Source organism: Oncorhynchus masou, chromosome 2, assembly GCF_036934945.1.
Source record: "Oncorhynchus masou masou isolate Uvic2021 chromosome 2, UVic_Omas_1.1, whole genome shotgun sequence".
In the NCBI taxonomy this organism is placed as follows: Eukaryota; Metazoa; Chordata; class Actinopteri; order Salmoniformes; family Salmonidae; genus Oncorhynchus; species Oncorhynchus masou.
The window spans coordinates 15312004-15330602 of record NC_088213.1 but is presented as its reverse complement, the minus strand read 5'-3'; the positions used below and the strand labels follow the sequence as shown (position 1 = coordinate 15330602).

General features: G+C 43.2%; 1 protein-coding gene across 7 annotated transcripts in view; it reads left to right on the top strand.

The window, feature by feature from the left end:
• csnk1g1 (casein kinase 1, gamma 1) overlaps window positions 1-18599 on the top strand; it is a 41247-nt gene that overhangs the window by 17609 nt on the left and 5039 nt on the right. For 2 of the 7 annotated variants that reach the window (XM_064988642.1, XM_064988650.1), the window contains exons 4-13: window positions 1227-1296; window positions 9963-10114; window positions 10477-10711; window positions 11097-11182; window positions 11268-11352; window positions 11597-11745; window positions 11845-11952; window positions 14079-14186; window positions 16055-16161; window positions 17386-17409. In XM_064988642.1, coding sequence (XP_064844714.1) covers window positions 1227-1296; window positions 9963-10114; window positions 10477-10711; window positions 11097-11182; window positions 11268-11352; window positions 11597-11745; window positions 11845-11952; window positions 14079-14186; window positions 16055-16161; window positions 17386-17409 — 1124 coding nt within the window. Of the gene's footprint in view, window positions 1-1226; window positions 1297-9962; window positions 10115-10476; window positions 10712-11096; window positions 11183-11267; window positions 11353-11596; window positions 11746-11844; window positions 11953-14078; window positions 14187-14425; window positions 16162-17385; window positions 17410-18599 lie in introns of those variants that run through there. The other 5 variants (XM_064988666.1, XM_064988658.1, XM_064988690.1 and 2 more) reach the window with 5 other exon arrangements.

Here is an 18599-nt window from a genome sequence, read left to right as displayed (position 1 = left end):
CGAATCCATCCACCTCATTCCTAATTGGCATTTATCATGCTTCACCGCTCCACAATGCTCGCTGATGTGTGGTGAGCGTTCAGGCGCAAAATGGTTGTTTCCTCATTACTATGTAAAGCGCTTTTAATACAACAGTTGGTAGAAAGGCACTATATAAATCCAATCCATTATTATTTAATCATGGTCGAAACCATAGATTTTGGGCTCCCGAGTGTCACAGCGGTACACTCGCGCATCGAACATGGTTGGCATGTAACGCGGAATTCTCAGTTTTTCACCCAATTTTTTTTTAATTATAAAACACATAAATATATTACTGCATTTTTGTAAACCTTATTGTAATTTCTGCTGTCATCAGCACAAACTTGTGCTTCAGTAGAACGGCATTCTATCAGCAGACAGCGCTCTGACTGGTGTAGTCTACTTTTCTCTGGTACTTTTCTCAGTGTAGTCTACTTTTCTCTGGTAAAATGCCAGATTAACTTCAAGCAAAACAGGAAATGTAGCTGGCTGTATTCTTTCTATAGTAAACATTAGAAATTTGATGGCCGTGCATTGTTTTTTGCAACACAAAAAAAACTAGCTTATTCATTGTAAGCTCATTTACTTGTGTGGCTGCCAGCCAAATAGCGTTGTACTTCTGTTGTTATCTGATGAAAATGAAGCTATTTTCTGCCAAATGTGTTGCATTAATGTATTTTTGGTGAAGCAAAACTATAGTTGCACTCCCCGGACCACTTTATTTATATTGAAAGACCAAACACTTGACTTTCAATATAAAGCGCAGGTGAAATTATTTAAAGAGATATTTTTTGAAAATGCAGATTTCTGAGCTCTTAACGCGACCCCTGTAAAGGATTCCTGCTAACATGTATTGAAGTTAATAGTCCTAATGCTCTTCATACATCAAGCTTGGCTGGGATTTGTGTGGCACAATGGTTGCCTGGCAGGACTGTTCTGGACAAGCAGATAAATAGTAGCTGGTGGAAATGCCAGCTTAGGTGTGCCTCTAAAAGCTGTGGCACGGGAAATGACTCATGCCATTCTAATAGCTCTCCAGACGGCTATAAATTGCTGTACTACCAAAAAAATATGAAGCTCGCAAAAGTCTCATTACAATTTAAGTCAGCAATTTGAACCCAAATGCTGTGGGGAAAACTGCCAGTCAGTAAAAGTCTATCCCCCCCATTGTTAATTGAAGTGCTTTGTTGTACCCTGTCGCGCAGGAACCAGTCAAGTCGAGGGCACCACAGTTACATTTGGAGTACCGGTTCTACAAAACATTAGGAAGTACAGGTAAGGTCACGCTCTGGATTATCTTCATTCCTGTTCCCTGGTGTTCTTGTGTTTGCTGCATGACAATCACTCAACTGTTTTTGGTTGATTTAACAAAAAGATTACCCCATATCCACAATAAGTGATTACTCGCTCTAGATGACAACGATAAGCTTTGACATTATTTTTGAGAATATTTTGGCTTCATTTCATGCAAGGGACTAGTTTGACCTGTAAATTGGTTGGACATCTCAAATATAAATGATTAAAATCCATTGTGGTTGGTTTCTACAGCTGAGACTATGATCTTAACCTAGTTGAATGGGCTTGTAGGACACATGAAGCACAACAGACAATGTTTGCAAGACAGGCACTAAGGGAAACCTAGTCTGTTTTAGAACAGAATGCCTTCAACTGAAATGTGTCTTCCACATTTAACCCAGCCCCTCTGAATCAAAGAGGTGAGGGGGGCTGTCTTAATCGACTGCCTTGCTCAGGGGCAGACCGACAGATTTTTACTTTGTCAGCTCGGGGACCCGATCCAGCAACCTTTCGGTCATTGGCCCAACGCTCTAACCGCTAGGCTACCACTATACCTCATGTTGGTTTTGACACTAGGATGTTGGTTTACCAGGGAGGGAGAATCCACAACAGGAAGGAAAGGCTATCCCCGTATTTCTGGCTCATACAACTTGAAGCCCCCCACCACCGGGCAGCAGAAAGCAACTTCCTTTCCCCAGTGCTGATAAGACTCCTTTGGCCTAATGTTCCTGGGAACAACTGCCCTGGTTGTGTGTGTCTCTGGGGAGGAAGATAAGTGACCGTGGATGCATGGCTACGACAAGCCCTCTCCTTTGTCTGTGTGAGCCGCCGGTGGTGTTTGATCTCGGCATTTACATCCCCCCCCCCCCCATACAGGAAGTGCTGTCATTCGCCACCGCCACCGCCAACACCTAGCAGAGATGTAACCCTTTACAGTTTACAGGTGTCACGTTTAAATGCCAGCTGTGCTAGCTATGGGTCATCATCTCAACGTTTAGAGAGAAAGTGTGTGATGCTGAGGTCGAATTTGAGATCTCGGTTCTGGTTGCTGCCATGGAGACCTTTTTTGTGTGACGCCTTCATATTATTACCATGAAAAGGGGGGCCTGTTTGAATTGCCTGTTTTTGTCTAAAGGTCTCCACCTAACAAGTTCTGCATACAGATAACATGATTTTTTTTTTTAAATAAAAAAAAATGTTTATATTTTTAAGCAAATAGGCCTTAACGATTTGGACATCAGACAAAACAAATATTCCCCCATAGTCATTGGTGGCTGCCTTGATGCTTATATGTTTCACACTGCTTGAATCAACTTCAGAAGAGGTGGAATTTGAGTTTGTTCAAACTTGCCTAAACATTCAAAAGATGCTCACTGCTGTTGCATTTCTGTGTAGAACAGTTACTAGTTAATGCTGTATAGGCCATGGCAGAAATGTTATCCCCAAAAGTTGACACAGGTTTCACATACAGGCACACAATTCCCCAAATAATACCTCCATCCCCACCCAGACATCCAGGAGGTTGAAAAAGTGACTCCGTCTCTCATCAAATAGTATTCACGACACCTCTTCAACTGTCCATGACTCCATTTCCCTCAACACCCCCCCCCCCCCTCTTACACCAGCCACTGTCAGGAATCTTGTGAAGACGTAATGATCATTATAGAACATTAGATTATGGGAAACACTACTTTGTTCTCCTCCCTGAATCTCTGAGGAAATGGGTGGAAACCCACATGCTGAGATACAATAAAATGAAGGGATCTTTTCATAGCTACGCTAAGAAGCTCCTATTAAACCATGGTGAAAACAGTGCTTTTTCATTGGTGTTTTTTTGTTTGTTGGGAAAACAGAAACTCTACCGAAGGTCATTCTTCCAGAAATGGAGATAGGATATGTCCTTGTCAGACTCACGCCAGCCAACTATGGAGCAGACTAGTGCATCAGACAACAACATCAATTGCAACTGAGGAGTAGGTTGCTCTTTGTTTCATAATCAGGTGTTTTCAGATTAAGCTTCAAAGCTGAAGCACGTCAGTTTTTAATAATACAGATATACGTCCTATTGGACTTCCATTGTCTTTCAAGTACAGAAACACTTCCTATTGGACTTCCATTATCTTTCAAGTACAGAACCACTTCCTATTGGACTTCCATTATCTTGTCAAGTACAGAAACACTTCCTATTGGACTTCCATTATCTTTCAAGTACAGAACCACTTCCTATTGGACTTCCATTATCTTTCAAGAGTGGCTGAGATGTACAACCAGTGTTCTTTTGCCCAGGTCACAGCTCTCTGAAGGTGCTGCCTAGTGCCTTTGCCTTACAGAGTCGACCGGTTGGTGTGAGTATTGTCTAGGGGTGAGAAATAATTTTGGCTCAAGGGCCCCATCGGGATGTCTGGGGCGGCAGGGTAGCCTAGTGGTTGGAGTGTTAGACTAGGAACCGGAAGGTTGCAAGTTCAAACCCCCGAGCTGACAAGGTACAAATCTGTCGTTCTGCCCCTGAACAGGCAATTAACCCACTGTTCCTAGGCCGTCATTGAAAATAAGAATTTGTTCTTAACTGACTTGCCTAGTTAAATAAAGGTAAAAAAAATATATATATAAAAAAAATGGATCATATTTATTTAGTCAAAAGTAATTTGCGGACCAGAAAAGGGGAATTTATTTGAAAACGAACAGGTCCATTTTTTTCTACATACTTTCAATCTAGTTTTAGACGATCAAGAGTGGCCTGATGTTTTTGTTTACCCAAAATAATCATTCCCCCCACCATCCTAAAATAACCTTCCACAGGCCAGATTGAATGGGATCTGGACAGCAAGGCCATATGTTGCCCACCATTGGGCAAGTCCAACAAAGAGCATGCCGCATCTACTGTCACGCTCGCAGACGTAAAGAGTGGAAAAAGCCAACCATGCGGAAACTCATTCATTATTTAGTGGGACTGCCTGTCTCAGCACCAACTTTCCTCATATTACATTTTAGTCATTTAGCAGATGCCCTTATCCAGAGCGACTTACAACTAGTGCATTCATCCTAAGATCGCTAGGTGAGACAACATATTGCAATCGTAGTACATTTTCCCTTTATCAGCAAAGTCTGTGCTTGTGGGGAAAAGACAAATTCCGCTTTTTTTCAGGCCTTTTGGGTATGTGAAAATGTTGTATGCTCCAAATGCCATGATGTCACACTCATTTCTGCTTTTCATCCAGCGTGCCAAGTAAAGGCCCTAGCAGGAGCCAGGCCCAGCACTGTACCACTACACCAGCGCTCTGGTCACCACTACAGCCTCTGATTGGCTGTCTGGTCACCACTACAACCTCTGATTGGATCAGGCCAGGAGACACCTAGCCCATAAACCAACCGACCTATCATCTGAATGTGACTCAGCAGAAAAGTTAAATGAAATTTAAACAGAGCTGAATTTGTTCAATAAAGGTTGCCCCTTTTTGTTCCTACTGACTTGAATGTCTAGGGATTTATGGGAAAATGAGTTAACTTGTATAGCTCTGCATAAGTCTCAACTTGCACATTTGAAATCCTGACTCCCCTCAGGATCATTATCTTGCTCCCATTGAGGGCAGATGTTGGCTCTAGATGTGAGGGATAACCAGATGGATTAATGATTCAACCACATCTAATTGAGATGAATGGAAGCATCCTGTTTGGTGGAAAGCTGCTGTTCTTCTTAAAGAAAGAGAGCAGCTTAATCTCTGCCCTTTCAGATTGGGGCTGTGTGCGGTTGTTGTTTCTATAGAAGACTAAACCCTTTGCCATATCATCTTGCTGTGAGGTCCTTCAGTGACACGGTACACCTAATGTTTCTAGGTGGATGGTTCTAAAGGTAGTAAGAAGAGGATCAAGACTTGCCAATGAGATGTACAGCAAAACCTACTCTACCCACCCAATCCATGTCACTTGGTGCTGTGCAAGGAGAAATTGCAGGCGAAAAGCACCCCGATTCTATTCGACTTGTCCAAAGAAACTCAAACACAATATTTTCCAAAGTGTTGTCAAGTAAATGTTTGCTTGGGAACATTTGTAGCGTGGGAGGGTTGGGCTACTCATTTGTCATTTCCAGAAATAACCATGACGTGTTCCTCCTATGGCTTTCAGCATGACTGCCTCTTAGCTGCAGCCTCCAACCGACCTCGTCTTACAAGCACCTCTGCTCCCAGAGAAGAGATGAGAGGAGAGACCTCCCCCGTCCTCTCGTGTTTATTGAAAGAACTTTGTTCCAGAGCAACATTATCTATAGCCCCTTTCCCATAAACCGGCATAGATGGATCAGTCACATGACGGCTCTGTAGGCGTCTGCAGGCAGTCAATGGTGCTCTAGGGCTGACTGACTGGCTGGGACAGGTTGACAGGGACAGGTTGCTGTTAAGTTGGATTTTGCTCTGCCCATCTTCCTCTCGCTCATTCACCACAGGACCTAAACACAAGATCGTTTCTACGGTGATTCTCAAAATACTGAATGTTTTAGTTAAACTTAGTATGTGCCCTTAATATAATATCTTCCTTTGTCTCCAAAGAAAGTACCAGCTTCAACTTAATATTTAATTGTGAGAGTAAGGGTTGCAATGACGTGCTCTCCCCAGCCCCGGGGGGAAACAAAAAAGAAAGTTAATACTGTCGTATATCAACGATGTTTGGACCGGTGGGTGGCTGGATGTATCCAGATATTGCCCAACCCTAGTGAGGGTTTACTAGGGTTGCTTAAATATTATTTACTTAATAAATATTGACTGTAATAACACACAATGCTGCTTGATATAGGCCTACTACATCTTCACAGTGTGAATGTATTTTCTCTCTAGGAGTTCAGTAAGTTTGGAAATTCCCCTGCGTATCAGAAAATCCCTGTGGGCATGCCTGGGCTTGTTTCGGAGAGAACAAGTGTTTCCTTGTATTGTCAGCTATTGGTGGTTGGCATTTTCCAGGCTACCCAAACTCCTTTCTCCGGCCAAACGCTACGACCTAACACTGGATCTAAGCACCTCCACAATGATTTATAGAACGCAAACACATTCTAACCGTTCAGATTGGTCCCAGAAACCGATGGGTTGGACCAGAGCCGGAACACACGTGGGTAAAGCAGCGTTTTGAGAATGTGTCACTGGCTTTGATACTCTGATTTGGTTAGAAATTATCTAATGGCTGATGACTTTTGTACAACACCCCTCATTCTGACATCCCCCACAAACAACTTTAATGATAGCAATCTCAGACTGTAGCGAACAAAGAGCAGTGGAAGAATTCAGTTTGAGTCGTCAGGCAAGGTTGGCATATGGTAGTAGTTTTTAAAATGGTGCAACAGTTGAAACATTTTTATTTGGTTCGTTCAACATCTCAATACCATGAGTAGAGTACAGGATAACCTTGTTCAGAATTATAAGCACAGTGCTGCAGTGTTATGAGATGAGAATATCTGATGTGCACAATGGCTTGAAAGTGGATACTAATGGTTCATCAAAGCGCTCTCCCGCCAGCCAATCCTTCCCATAAATGAATGTTTTATTACCGTAAGGCCCAGGCTGCTCAGTCATCTGTCCGGAATGGATGAAGTCTGCTTCCGCTGCAGTAATGACTTGTTTGGCCACCTGTGTCGCTCGTATTTTAGGCCTGACAAACTAGATTTGGTGAGGTAAACCTGCCCTTGTCTCCCTGATTATGATTGGTCATTGACAGAACTGAACATCAGTCTACAGCAGGATCAAAATGTCCCTGTTAGCTAAATCTATTCCACCATGCATCTTCTGCCTCTTGGCAGTGAAATGGGAGGTCCTGTTTGAAGCCTCTTATTATCCCTTGTTCACAGCTCATCCCCATGGTGCCACTTTTTTTCACTCCTGCCTTGGCTCCCCGCGAGCACCCGAGATGTCAATGCCTACTCCTGTTTCACAATTGGCAACCTACAAAACAGGCTAATTGGCCCCCGACACAGCACAAAATAGAACCTGTTCCAGCTGTTTATTCCCCCCTAGTGTACAGTGCCTTCAGAAAATATTCGCACCCCTTGACATTTTTCACATTTTGTTCTTTTACAAAGTGGGTTTAAAATTGATTTGTCAATTTTTATCAACGATCTACCAAAAGTAGTCAGTCAAAGTGGGGGAAAAATTCTAACATTAGTAATAAATTACTGAAAAATCAAACACTATCTTGATTTGATAAGTATTCAACCCCCTGAGTCAATACATAAGAATCACCTTTGGCAGTGATTACAGCAGTGAGTCTTTCTGGGAAAGTCTTTTCCACACCACCAGTCATGTTTGTGCCTGTGAGATTTAGTCTTAGTAGAAGCATCGTCTTCTCTTCTCTAGCAGTTGAAATGCAAACAGAAAAACTACCTAGCGTGTGAATAAAACAACTTCATTAGCCAAGAAACACAAGGACAAAGTCTCACTTCAGCAGACATCATCCGGTTTATGCCTTTTCGCAGATCTTAACATGCGCATAGCCGCCAGCCAGGCAGTGTTGCTGCGCAAGATGGAATAGGCTATATAGGATTTGTAGTTCTTTGACTTTGTGAGATTAATTTACCAGCTATGATACAAAACAGCAGAAATACTTTGAAAACAGCTGCTGCAGCATATATTCTACTGTAAATGTGATCGTACTTAACTATTTTTATTGACAAATCCGAGTGAAATGCTCGCACTGTGGAGCCCTGACCACCCGCTAACATGGCTAGTGAAATAGACATCTTACCCGCCAATGTCAAAATCTACCCGCAGGTAGTGGGTGTTCATTTTAGGCCCTGTTGGTTGTTGATCATTACTAGACAACCATTTTCAGGTCTTGCCATACATTTTCAAGCAGATTGAAGTCTTCACGGTCTTCTTGGTAAGCAACTCCAATGTAGATTTGGCCTAGGGTTTAATGTTATTGGCCTACTGAAAGGTGAATCTATCTCCCAGGGTCTGGTGGAAAGCAGACTGAACCAGGTTTTCCTCTGGGACTTTGCCTGTGCTTAGCTCCATTCAGTTTCTTTTTTTATCCTGAAACTCCCCAGTCCTTAACATTTACAAGCTTACCCATAACATGATGCAGGCACCACTATGCTTGAAAATATGAGGGATACGCAGTAATGTGTTGTATAGGATTGGCCCCAAATGTATCACTTTGATTTCAGGATGTAAAGTTAATTGCCCTGCCACATTCTTTGCAGTATTACTTTAGTGCCTTGTTGCAAACAGGATGCATTTTTTTAAATATTTTTGATTCTGTACAGGTTTCCTTTTCACTAAATTAGGTTAGTATTGTGGATGTTGTTGATCCATCCTCAGTTTTCTCCTATCACAGCCATTAAACTCTTAACTGTTTTAAAGTCACCATTGGCCTCATGGTGAAATCCCTGAGCGGTTTCCTTCCTCTACGGCAACTGAGTTAGGAAGGGCGCCTGTATCTTTGTAGTGACTGGGTGTATTGATACACCATCCGAAGTGTAATTAATAACTTCACCATTTTTAATTCAACCCATCTGCCCTTTGCGAGGCATTGGAAAGCCTCCCTGGTCTTTGTGGTTGAATCTGTTTGAAATTCACTGCTCAACTGAGGAACCTTACAATTATCTGTGTGTGTGTGGGGTACATAGATGAGGTAGTCATTCAAAGATCATGTTAAATGCTGCTGTTGCACATTTCTTACACGTTTTAAATATCTCTCTAAGGTATGCAATGCCTGACATGTCAAGAGGAAAACTGATGATGCACTACCCAATTTCTAAATTGAACCTTTTGCATTCTACTATGACAACTTTCAAGAGTAAGTTGAAAGCATAACTGAGTTGTTATTATTTCAAACACAGTTTGGGAACCACCTCACTACAAAACCTACTGCCTAGTATATACTGTATTAGGTTCACAACCTTTACATACAGGTGTATAATCTTAATTTGAGCCAGTTTGCTAAAGCAGACAAATTATCCTGTAGCAATGGGAAGTGTGAATTGTTATTATGATAGTATTATTGATGGACATTTTTGTGGTGGTTGATATGTTTTTCATAAGGTAAAATCAAGTCTGAAATGTCAAAGTGGAAATTGCAAACTTTAGATGCCTTTTTAAACATCAAATACACTAGACATTTTAAATCTCCTACATTGTGGGAAAGTTCTCCTGCAACAGGGTGATCAAATTTAAGAGCCTACATATGTAGCCTACATAGAGCATTAGTCTCAACACACTGCAGTCAGTTGACCCTGTTTGAACAGTGCCATCCATCTCCGCAGGCTGTTTGGGTTTAGACTACTCCTTTTCCTCTGGTTAGTGCATACCTGGCAGGCATCGGTCTCTGACCTCTGAACCTCTGTGTCTGTGCTACTCCACCCATCTGGCTGATCTGAGATCCATGATGCCTGTGGCTGCCCTGGGTTCAACCTCTCTCATCATTGTTAGATGAGACAGAAATAACATGCAAGACTTTCCCCCCACAAGGCCACTCAACAGCTCCTCTCATTCCCAGGACTTCAATGCTGCTTTCAGTGCATGGGTCCACAGGAGTGTAACACAATTCAAACGGTCTATTGAAACTGGTCAGACCGACCTACATGTGGTTTACTATGTCAGCAGGCAATAACTAGAAGTTGCCTTTGTATTATTCTAATAGTCCTCTTCTCCCGCGGTCTTTTTCAGCGGAAGGCCTGCCCCAGGTGTTCTACTTTGGGCCCTGTGGGAAGTATAATGCCATGGTTCTAGAGCTGCTGGGCCCCAGTTTAGAAGACCTCTTTGACCTTTGTGACAGGACCTTCTCACTAAAGACTGTATTAATGATTGCCATTCAGCTGGTGAGTTCCCAACATCAAATAATGCTATATTTACAAGATGTGTTCAAACTGGTCTGCAATTCAAAGGTTGAGCTCAATTTCATGTAATTTGGACAATTTTTAAGAGAACTTAAAATGTTGTAATTAAATGTTTTTTCCCAGTTCATGATTTGGAAAGTGGCCTTTTTTTAAATCATGAATTCATCCCCGGAAAATAATTGGATTATAATTGTCCCCAATCCTGATGAGATCAGATTTTTGGGTAGAGTTTCTGTTTTCTTATTGAACCCTGATTGATTAACTTATTGGTCTAGTCTGTGTGTACCCATGCCTAGTTCAGTAGGCCACTCTGTTACTGACTGTCCTGTGACTTTCCTATTCAGATCTCCCGGATGGAGTATGTGCATTCTAAAAACCTCATCTACAGAGACGTAAAGCCTGAAAACTTTCTCATCGGACGCGGAGGATGCAAAAAAGACCACATTATCCACATCATTGACTTTGGCCTGGCCAAAGAGTACATCGACCCGGAAACCAAAAAACACATCCCGTACCGGGAGCACAAGAGCTTAACCGGGACGGCCCGATACATGTCCATCAACACACATTTGGGAAAAGGTATGTCTGGTTTGCCAAGAATTTCGAAGCGGTGATTTACGTAAATGTTAGACACTGCTTTGTCAGCATGCTAGTGTTGTGAAACCTGATTATGAGGTGTTCATAATTCTCGATAAATCACGTCTGCTTGGATTTGGCAAATGAGTAGGCAACATTTCTTGGCATGGGCTTCTTTTTTTTTTTCATTTAAGTTTGATACGGTTGCAAATGCTAAGTATAACTTAGCCAGGGTTTATGAGTGACTAGGGCCCTTGGACTGTTATCACAAAAAGGGAGGCAGTTTCCCAGAAAAGGGTTGGGGTTAAATCAAGTTAAGGAAATTCTAATCATGGCTCACTGCGTTTTCTTCCTTTTTGAAGTGACTCTCACTGGTTTTTATTAATAGAACAAAGTCGTCGAGACGACCTGGAAGCCTTGGGTCACATGTTCATGTACTTCCTCCGTGGGAGTCTACCGTGGCAAGGACTAAAGGTATGTCAGCAGGTCCTCTGAGATTTCCCACTTGTGCTGTGTTTGTAGCAACGTACAGATGTTAAACTTTGTGGTTCTTTCACAGGCTGATACACTGAAAGAACGATACCAGAAGATCGGAGACACGAAAAGAAATACTCCAGTTGAGGTTCTCTGTGAGAGCTTCCCAGGTACAGCCTGACCATTTCTCTCATCCAAATCTAAAGTTGTTTTCAATGCAACACGTTCTGCATTATTATTATTTATTTATTTATTTATTTTACAGTTTGATGATGGTAATTCAGCTAGTTGTAGGCCAGAGTGCTTTTGGAGCCCCATGACTATGCTTCAGGATGTTGTATTTTTCCTCACATTACACAATGGTGCAGATGACTCATTCAAATCTACATCTACATTGGGTGTTTGCTGTTACAGAGGAGATGGCCACCTATTTGCGTTACGTAAGACGGTTGGATTTCTTTGAAAAGCCTGACTACGAATACCTGAGGACCCTGTTTACAGAGCTGTTTGAACGGAAAGGATACACCTTCGATTACACCTACGACTGGGTCGGCAGGCAGATAGTATGTAACTCCACTCACTGACTAATTTTGGGGGGGAAACAGAGCAGGCCTAAGTATTTTAGCTACAATATAACACTGGTTTACTGTTGTACCCCATAGCCAACACCAGTGGGGACTGTCAACATGGACTCTGGGGCATCTGCCGTCACGAGAGAGAGCCACCCGCACAGAGACCGGCCCTCGCAGCACCAACCCATGAGGAATCAGGTAAGCTGGACCTCCACTTTCCCAGAGCTGCCAGTTCAACTGGCTCTGGAGACCCCTGATCCACAATGATGATTTGACAAGGGAGTGCCCTAACCACAGTATTTTTCAATTAAGGCGCAAGGATCCTAACGGCTGTTACGTTACCCCTTTAGTTACTATCCCCCTAGCCTCTAGAATAGCCTGCTGGAGAACCTGAGGGGGACCAAGACTGTGGACATATTTAAAAGGAATCTTGAAACACATTTGACTGCTTTTCCTTGGGGTGCTTTTTAGTTTTTTTTTTAGTTTTTTTTATCCTCTGTTATAAATATTTAATTTGTACCATTTTTCTTTTTTTCTGTGAAGCGCATTGCATCCATGTCAATATAAATAAAGCTTGATTTGATTAGAGCAACCTACATCCTCCAACACTGAACCCTCCTCCACCTACTTACTGAAGAGCAAGTTTTAGAATCTGTGGTGGGGGGAGTTTACAGAGTGGGTCCCTTGGGTGTGGTGGGGAGGTACCACAGCAGCTCCAGGCCATAACCCACTGAGTCAGACTCATCATTCTTACTCTGTTAAATAAACAATGGTGGTTGGATCCCACAGCTGCAGCCAACTGTGACGCTTATTAAGCATGCAAGACTGCGGGGCTTGTTTGATGCACATAATGGCAAAGATGCATGTGTATAAATCTCCTGGCATTTAACGGAACATTAAAGGTATATCTGGGATTTAACTTTTTTGTATTTCCTGGTTCAAAATGTTATGTATAATTGTGTTCCTTACAAAAGTAAGTTTAATGCTAACTTTATTTGCCAGTGCACTGTGGCTTTGAACCCTTTGACAAGCATTTGATTCATAAGGGGCTACCTTAACCTTTTGCACATGCCACCTCTGCATGCATTCCTCAACACTGGCCAAATACCAGAGAGGGCAATCAGGCTTTGAGGAAGTTAACCATCACCTCACCACAGTCACATCACAATGGGAAATCTCAGTCTGAACCAAGCTCACACGCTGAATGTTGCGAGTTGATATGCAGACATTTCTATCATTCTTACTCTTTTAAATAAACTGCCAAAAGAGGCAAGAAAAAGGTATGTGAACCCTTTGAAATTACCTGGATTTCTGCATAAATAATAAAATTTGATCTGATCTTTATCTAAGTTGCAACAGTAGACAAATGCAGTCTGCTTAAACTAATAACACAAACAATTATACATTTTCATGTCTTTATTGAACACACCGTGTAAACATTCACAGTGCATGGTGGGAAAAGTATGTGAACCCTTGGATTTAATAACTGGTTGACCCTCCTTTGGCAGCAATAACCTCAACTGAAGTTTTCTGTAGTTGCAGATCAGACCTGCACAACGGTCAGGAGGAATTTTGGACCATTCCTCTTTACAAAACTGTTTCAGATCAGCAATATTCTTGGGATGACTGGTGTGAACCGCTCTTTTGAGGTCATGCCACAGCATCTCAATTTTGAAGTCATTAGCCTAGGGGTTCACATACCTTTTCCAACCCACACTATGAATGTTTAAATTATGTATTCAATATAGACAAGAAAAATACAATCATTTGAGTGTTATTGGTTTAAGCAGACTGTGTTTGTCTGTGTTGACTTAGGTGATAAAGATCTAATTTTTTTACCAATTTATGCAGAAATCCAGATAATTCCAAAGGGTTCACATACTTTCTTGCCACTGTATTGATGTATTACAGTCCCGTTGATTGAATCCTTCATGTAGTCAACTGCCCTGTGTTTATTCTGTCGTGTGATGACTGGTTCACTCAGGGCCAAATCCCAACTTGTGAAGCTCACGCCTTACTGTAACTTAGTTTTGTGTATAGCACCCATTGATTTCAGTGGGGGAGATTTAAGCAAAAGTTTGAGTGGAATGTGCGTAGCGCCAAGTTAGTATCCGGCCCTCGGTCACTAATGCAGTTTCCTGCTTCGCCTTTTTTATTCATCTCTGCTTTTTTTCCCTTTCCTTTCTCGTGCTGCTTTGCATGACACCTGGCCACGCCCCAACACACACTTAAACCCCGCCCCCACCCATTCCACCCAAACTTGCAACGACCCATCCCACCCTCACTCCCTTTCCCTTCCATCACCACCACAACTCCCTGAGCAGACGGCAGCTTCTGACCGGAGGGGAGCATGGGAAGTGCAGCCCAGTCGGACAAACTCCTCCTACATGGCCTCCCACCTGGCATCGGACAGGCACGGGGGCTCAGTGCAGGTACACTACTACAACTCCACGTTGACCCATCAGTCCGTTGTCCACTTCCCCCTCCACCCCGTTTCCTCACATGGTGTGCCGGGGTCCACCACAAGTATGTCCATGGCATATGTTACACATCAGTGGCATACTTGAGTGTGGAGGTGTGTGTGACAGAGTTAGAGATTTGGTGTGTGTGTGCTCACACATCTTTTGTCCTACAGCTGATAGCCCTTGATCTTCTTTCCCTGTGTTTTTAGAAAGACAAGCTTCGAAACAGGTTACGACTGGTTATGACAAACTAATCTGCTGACTAGCGGAGTAGACCACCTGTTTAGGTGAGGTGCTGGCTAGCGGAGTAGACCACCTGTTTATTAGGTGAGGTGCTGGCTAGCGGAGTAGACCACCTGTTTATTAGGTGAGGCGCTGGCTGGCGGAGTAGACCACCTGTTTATTAGGTGAGGCGCTGGCTGGCGGAGTAGACCACCTGTTTATTAGGTGAGGTGCTGGCTAGCGGAGTAGACCACCTGTTTATTAGGTGAGGCGCTGGCTGGCGGAGTAGACCACCTGTTTATTAGGTGAGGCGCTGGCTAGCGGAGTAGACCACCTGTTTATTAGGTGAGGCGCTGGCTGGCGGAGTAGACCACCTGTTTATTAGGTGAGGCGCTGGCTAGCGGAGTAGACCACCTGTTTATTAGGTGAGGCGCTGGCTAGCGGAGTAGACCACCTGTTTATTAGGTGAGGCGCTGGCTAGCGGAGTAGACCACCTGTTTATTAGGTGAGGCGCTGGCTGGCGGAGTAGACCACCTGTTTATTAGGTGAGGCGCTGGCTGGCGGAGTAGACCACCTGTTTATTAGGTGAGGCGCTGGCTAGCGGAGTAGACCACCTGTTTATTAGGTGAGGCGCTGGCTAGCGGAGTAGACCACCTGTTTATTAGGTGAGGTGCTGGCTAGCGGAGTAGACCACCTGTTTATTAGGTGAGGTGCTGGCTGGCGGAGTAGATCACCTGTTTATTAGGTGAGGCGCTGGCTAGCGGAGTAGACCACCTGTTTATTAGGTGAGGCGCTGGCCTGCGGAGTAGACCACCTGTTTATTTGATGAGGCGCTGGCTGGCGGAGTAGACCACCTGTTTATTAGGTGAGGCGCTGGCCGGCGGAGTAGACCACCTGTTTATTAGGTGAGGCGCTGGCTGGCTGGCTGGCGGAGTAGACCACCTGTTTATTAGGTGAGGCGCTGGCCAGCGGAGTAGACCACCTGTTTATTAGGTGAGGCGCTGGCCGGCGGAGTAGACCACCTGTTTATTAGGTGAGGCGCTGGCTGGCTGGCTGGCAGAGTAGAACACTTGAAAAAGATAAGGAGAGCCACACTCTAGGAGCTCAGATGAAATGACTAAATAACCTAATAACCATGACGAACTGACTTTATACAACTAGATTGATCCTTGTTGGGTTTGGTGCAGTGATAAGAATGCAGGTTGCGTTGACTTGGTTTAGCAATGCATGTTTTTGATTAAATAATCCTAAATAGGGTAAATCTTCATCAAATAATGCCCCTGCATTTTAGGGCGTCGGTATAGTGTGATTTAATGGCTGGTGTAATACATTTATGCCTCACATTTTACTCTCACCTCTTGATAAATATTTGGAGAGGTTCATTTAAGATTGAAAAGTTTATTTATTTATTTAAAATGTGAAAAGCTAAAACTGCTTGACAAAGCTTGGTAATATTTCAATAAATACGGTTTTGATACAGAACACAATAGATGGTATTACTTGCAGTATACATCGTGTGCGTGTGTGCGTCATGGACTGGCACTGTTTTTGAGCGGTGAAGTTGTGGAAACGGTCATTGACTCCATCTGAATCAACCCTCTCTCCGTGTGCCACAGGTGGTCAGTTCAACCAATGGGGAGCTGAATGCCGATGACCCTCTGGCAACACACTCCAACGCACCAATCACAGTCCAGGCTGAGGTGGAGGTGGTGGATGAGGCCAAGTATGTATCAGCTCACCCCTTATCTCTCTCCAACTTTACTCCCTCTGCTTCACCTCTCCTCCTCCATCTCTCTCTCCTACTCCCTCTGCTTCACCTCTCCTCCTCCATCTCTCTCTATCTCCTACTCCCTCTGCTTTACCTCTCCACCTCCTCAACTCTCTCTCTGTCTCTCTCCTACTCCCTCTGCTTTACCTCTCTCGCTCTCGCTCTCTCTACTGTCCCCTCTGTGTGTGTGTGTGGCTTCCTGGTTGTGTACTTTCTAAGCCTGTGTCCTGCGTGTCCCTATTACAATCCTTTGTCTTGGTAAGGTTGGGACTGCTCCTTTATTCCCCCCCATCAGATATCCTCTCACTTCTCATAAGCTCAGTGCAGCAAGAGAAGAAAAAATGAAAACTCATAGAATGCAATGTGCATATCATGCAATATCATCTCTAGGATTACCCAAAATTAGATGAAATACCTGTAACATACCCAGCATAGTGAATGCCAACATTGAGTGTTTTGTCCTTCGATATTATATAATCTTATCCACCAGTGTCTGTTGTCCCCCAGCCTGGTTCCTCTCTAGGTTTCTTCCTAGGTTCCTGCCTTTCTAGGGAGTTTTTCCTAGCCACCGTGCGTCTGCATTGCTTGCTCTTTGGCATTGCTGACATAAAGGGCTTTATAAAATATGTTTTGAAATTGTTAGGTGATTGGTTTGTCTCCCACTTGTTCATTCATATACCCTTTTGATATGTTTTCCGCTGGCCCTTTGATTTTCCCGTCATCAATAGACTTCCTCTTTGATACGATCCCACTGCGTTGAAAGCCAGGGCCCCAGAAGACAGTTCAATTAATGTGACAACAGGGTTTCCATAGCAATGAGGCATAAAGCTCAGTTTTTCTCTTGTTGTTTCTCTCCTTCCCTCCCTCGCTCTCTGGTAATCCTTTCTATATCCGTTACGAAAGGATTTTGGAAGTCTTGCTTGTGGTAATGAGCGTCCGTGATACAGTATGTTGAAGTAGAGTGAGTTTATACATCAGTTGATTAGTGTCCTTAGAACTCGTTAGAACTAAACAGGTGTAGGTAGCTCTAGAACCTAAGAGTTGGAGCCATTGAGTCTTCAACCTTTTGAACCCTGGCCCCTGTGTCCACTTGTGTATGTTGTGTGTGTGTGGCATGGTCTGTCCCATCGACTGCTGTATTAATCTGTCTTTTCTCTCTACACTCTTTCTTCTCTGTAGCTGCGTGAAAATGCTCAACCTGTGGTGAGTCCCTCTCTCCTAGTCCATACCATGCCCATGGGACAGGACACGGAGTGGACCAGCCTAGGCTGCTAGTGTAGTTGCCTAGTACACACTGTGAAGGGACCCTGCTCTTATACTGTGAAAAACGGATTAAAAAGAGTGATCCATATATCCACTACTGATATAGGCCAGTGGGTTATAAAATCCTTTTCAGGCAGTCTATCTCCTCACTGATAGTGATGCTACAGATCAGCTGTATGGGTTAGGTAATATCTAATGATATCATTCTTTAAATAAAACTGTGCTTTTCATACATTGACTTGAATATAGGCTATTGAGTACTTTCTTTAAAAAAGTGTATATATATTTGGAAATGCTGTCAATTCCTTGTTTTCTGTTATGGAGGCAGCCTTAAATATCTACTAAAACCTATGAGCTAGCAGGGCACCTTAAATATTTACTAAAACCTACTAGCTAGCAGGGCACCTTTTTTTATATTTACTAAAACCTACTAGCTAGCAGGGCACTTTTTTAATATCTACTAAAACCTACTAGCTAGCAGGGCACCTTTTTTAAATATTTACTAAAACCTACTAGCTAGCAGGGCACCTTTTTTTTATATTTACTAAAACCTACTAGCTAGCAGGGCACTTTTTTAATATCTACTAAAACCTACTAGCTAGCAGGGCACCTTAAATATTTACTAGAACTACTAGCTAGCTGGGCACCTTAAATATTTACTAGAACTACTAGCTAGCTGGGCACCTTAAATATTTACTAGAACTACTAGCTATCTGGGCACCTTAAATATTTACTAGAACTACTAGCTATCTGGGCACCTTAAATATTTACTAGAACTACTAGCTAGCTGGGCACCTTAAATATTTACTAGAACTACTAGCTAGCTGGGCACCTTAAATATTTACTAGAACTTCTAGCTAGCTGGGCACCTTTAAATATTTGCTAAAACCTACTAGCTAGCAGGGCACCTTCTTAATATCTACTAAAACCTACTGACAGGGCACCTGAGAATAGCAAATGACTTCCTTAGGGTTCATCTCAACGCTGTGCCTTTTTAAAAAGACATCCATGTTTTTTCTTTGCAGCCAGTCACTGTGTTGTTTGGAGAGCTGTGGCTGACCTATGGCCACTCACTGCATGCTGTAATAATCATCTCATTAGGCTCACTCTGTCCTGTGCTCTGTGTCGCC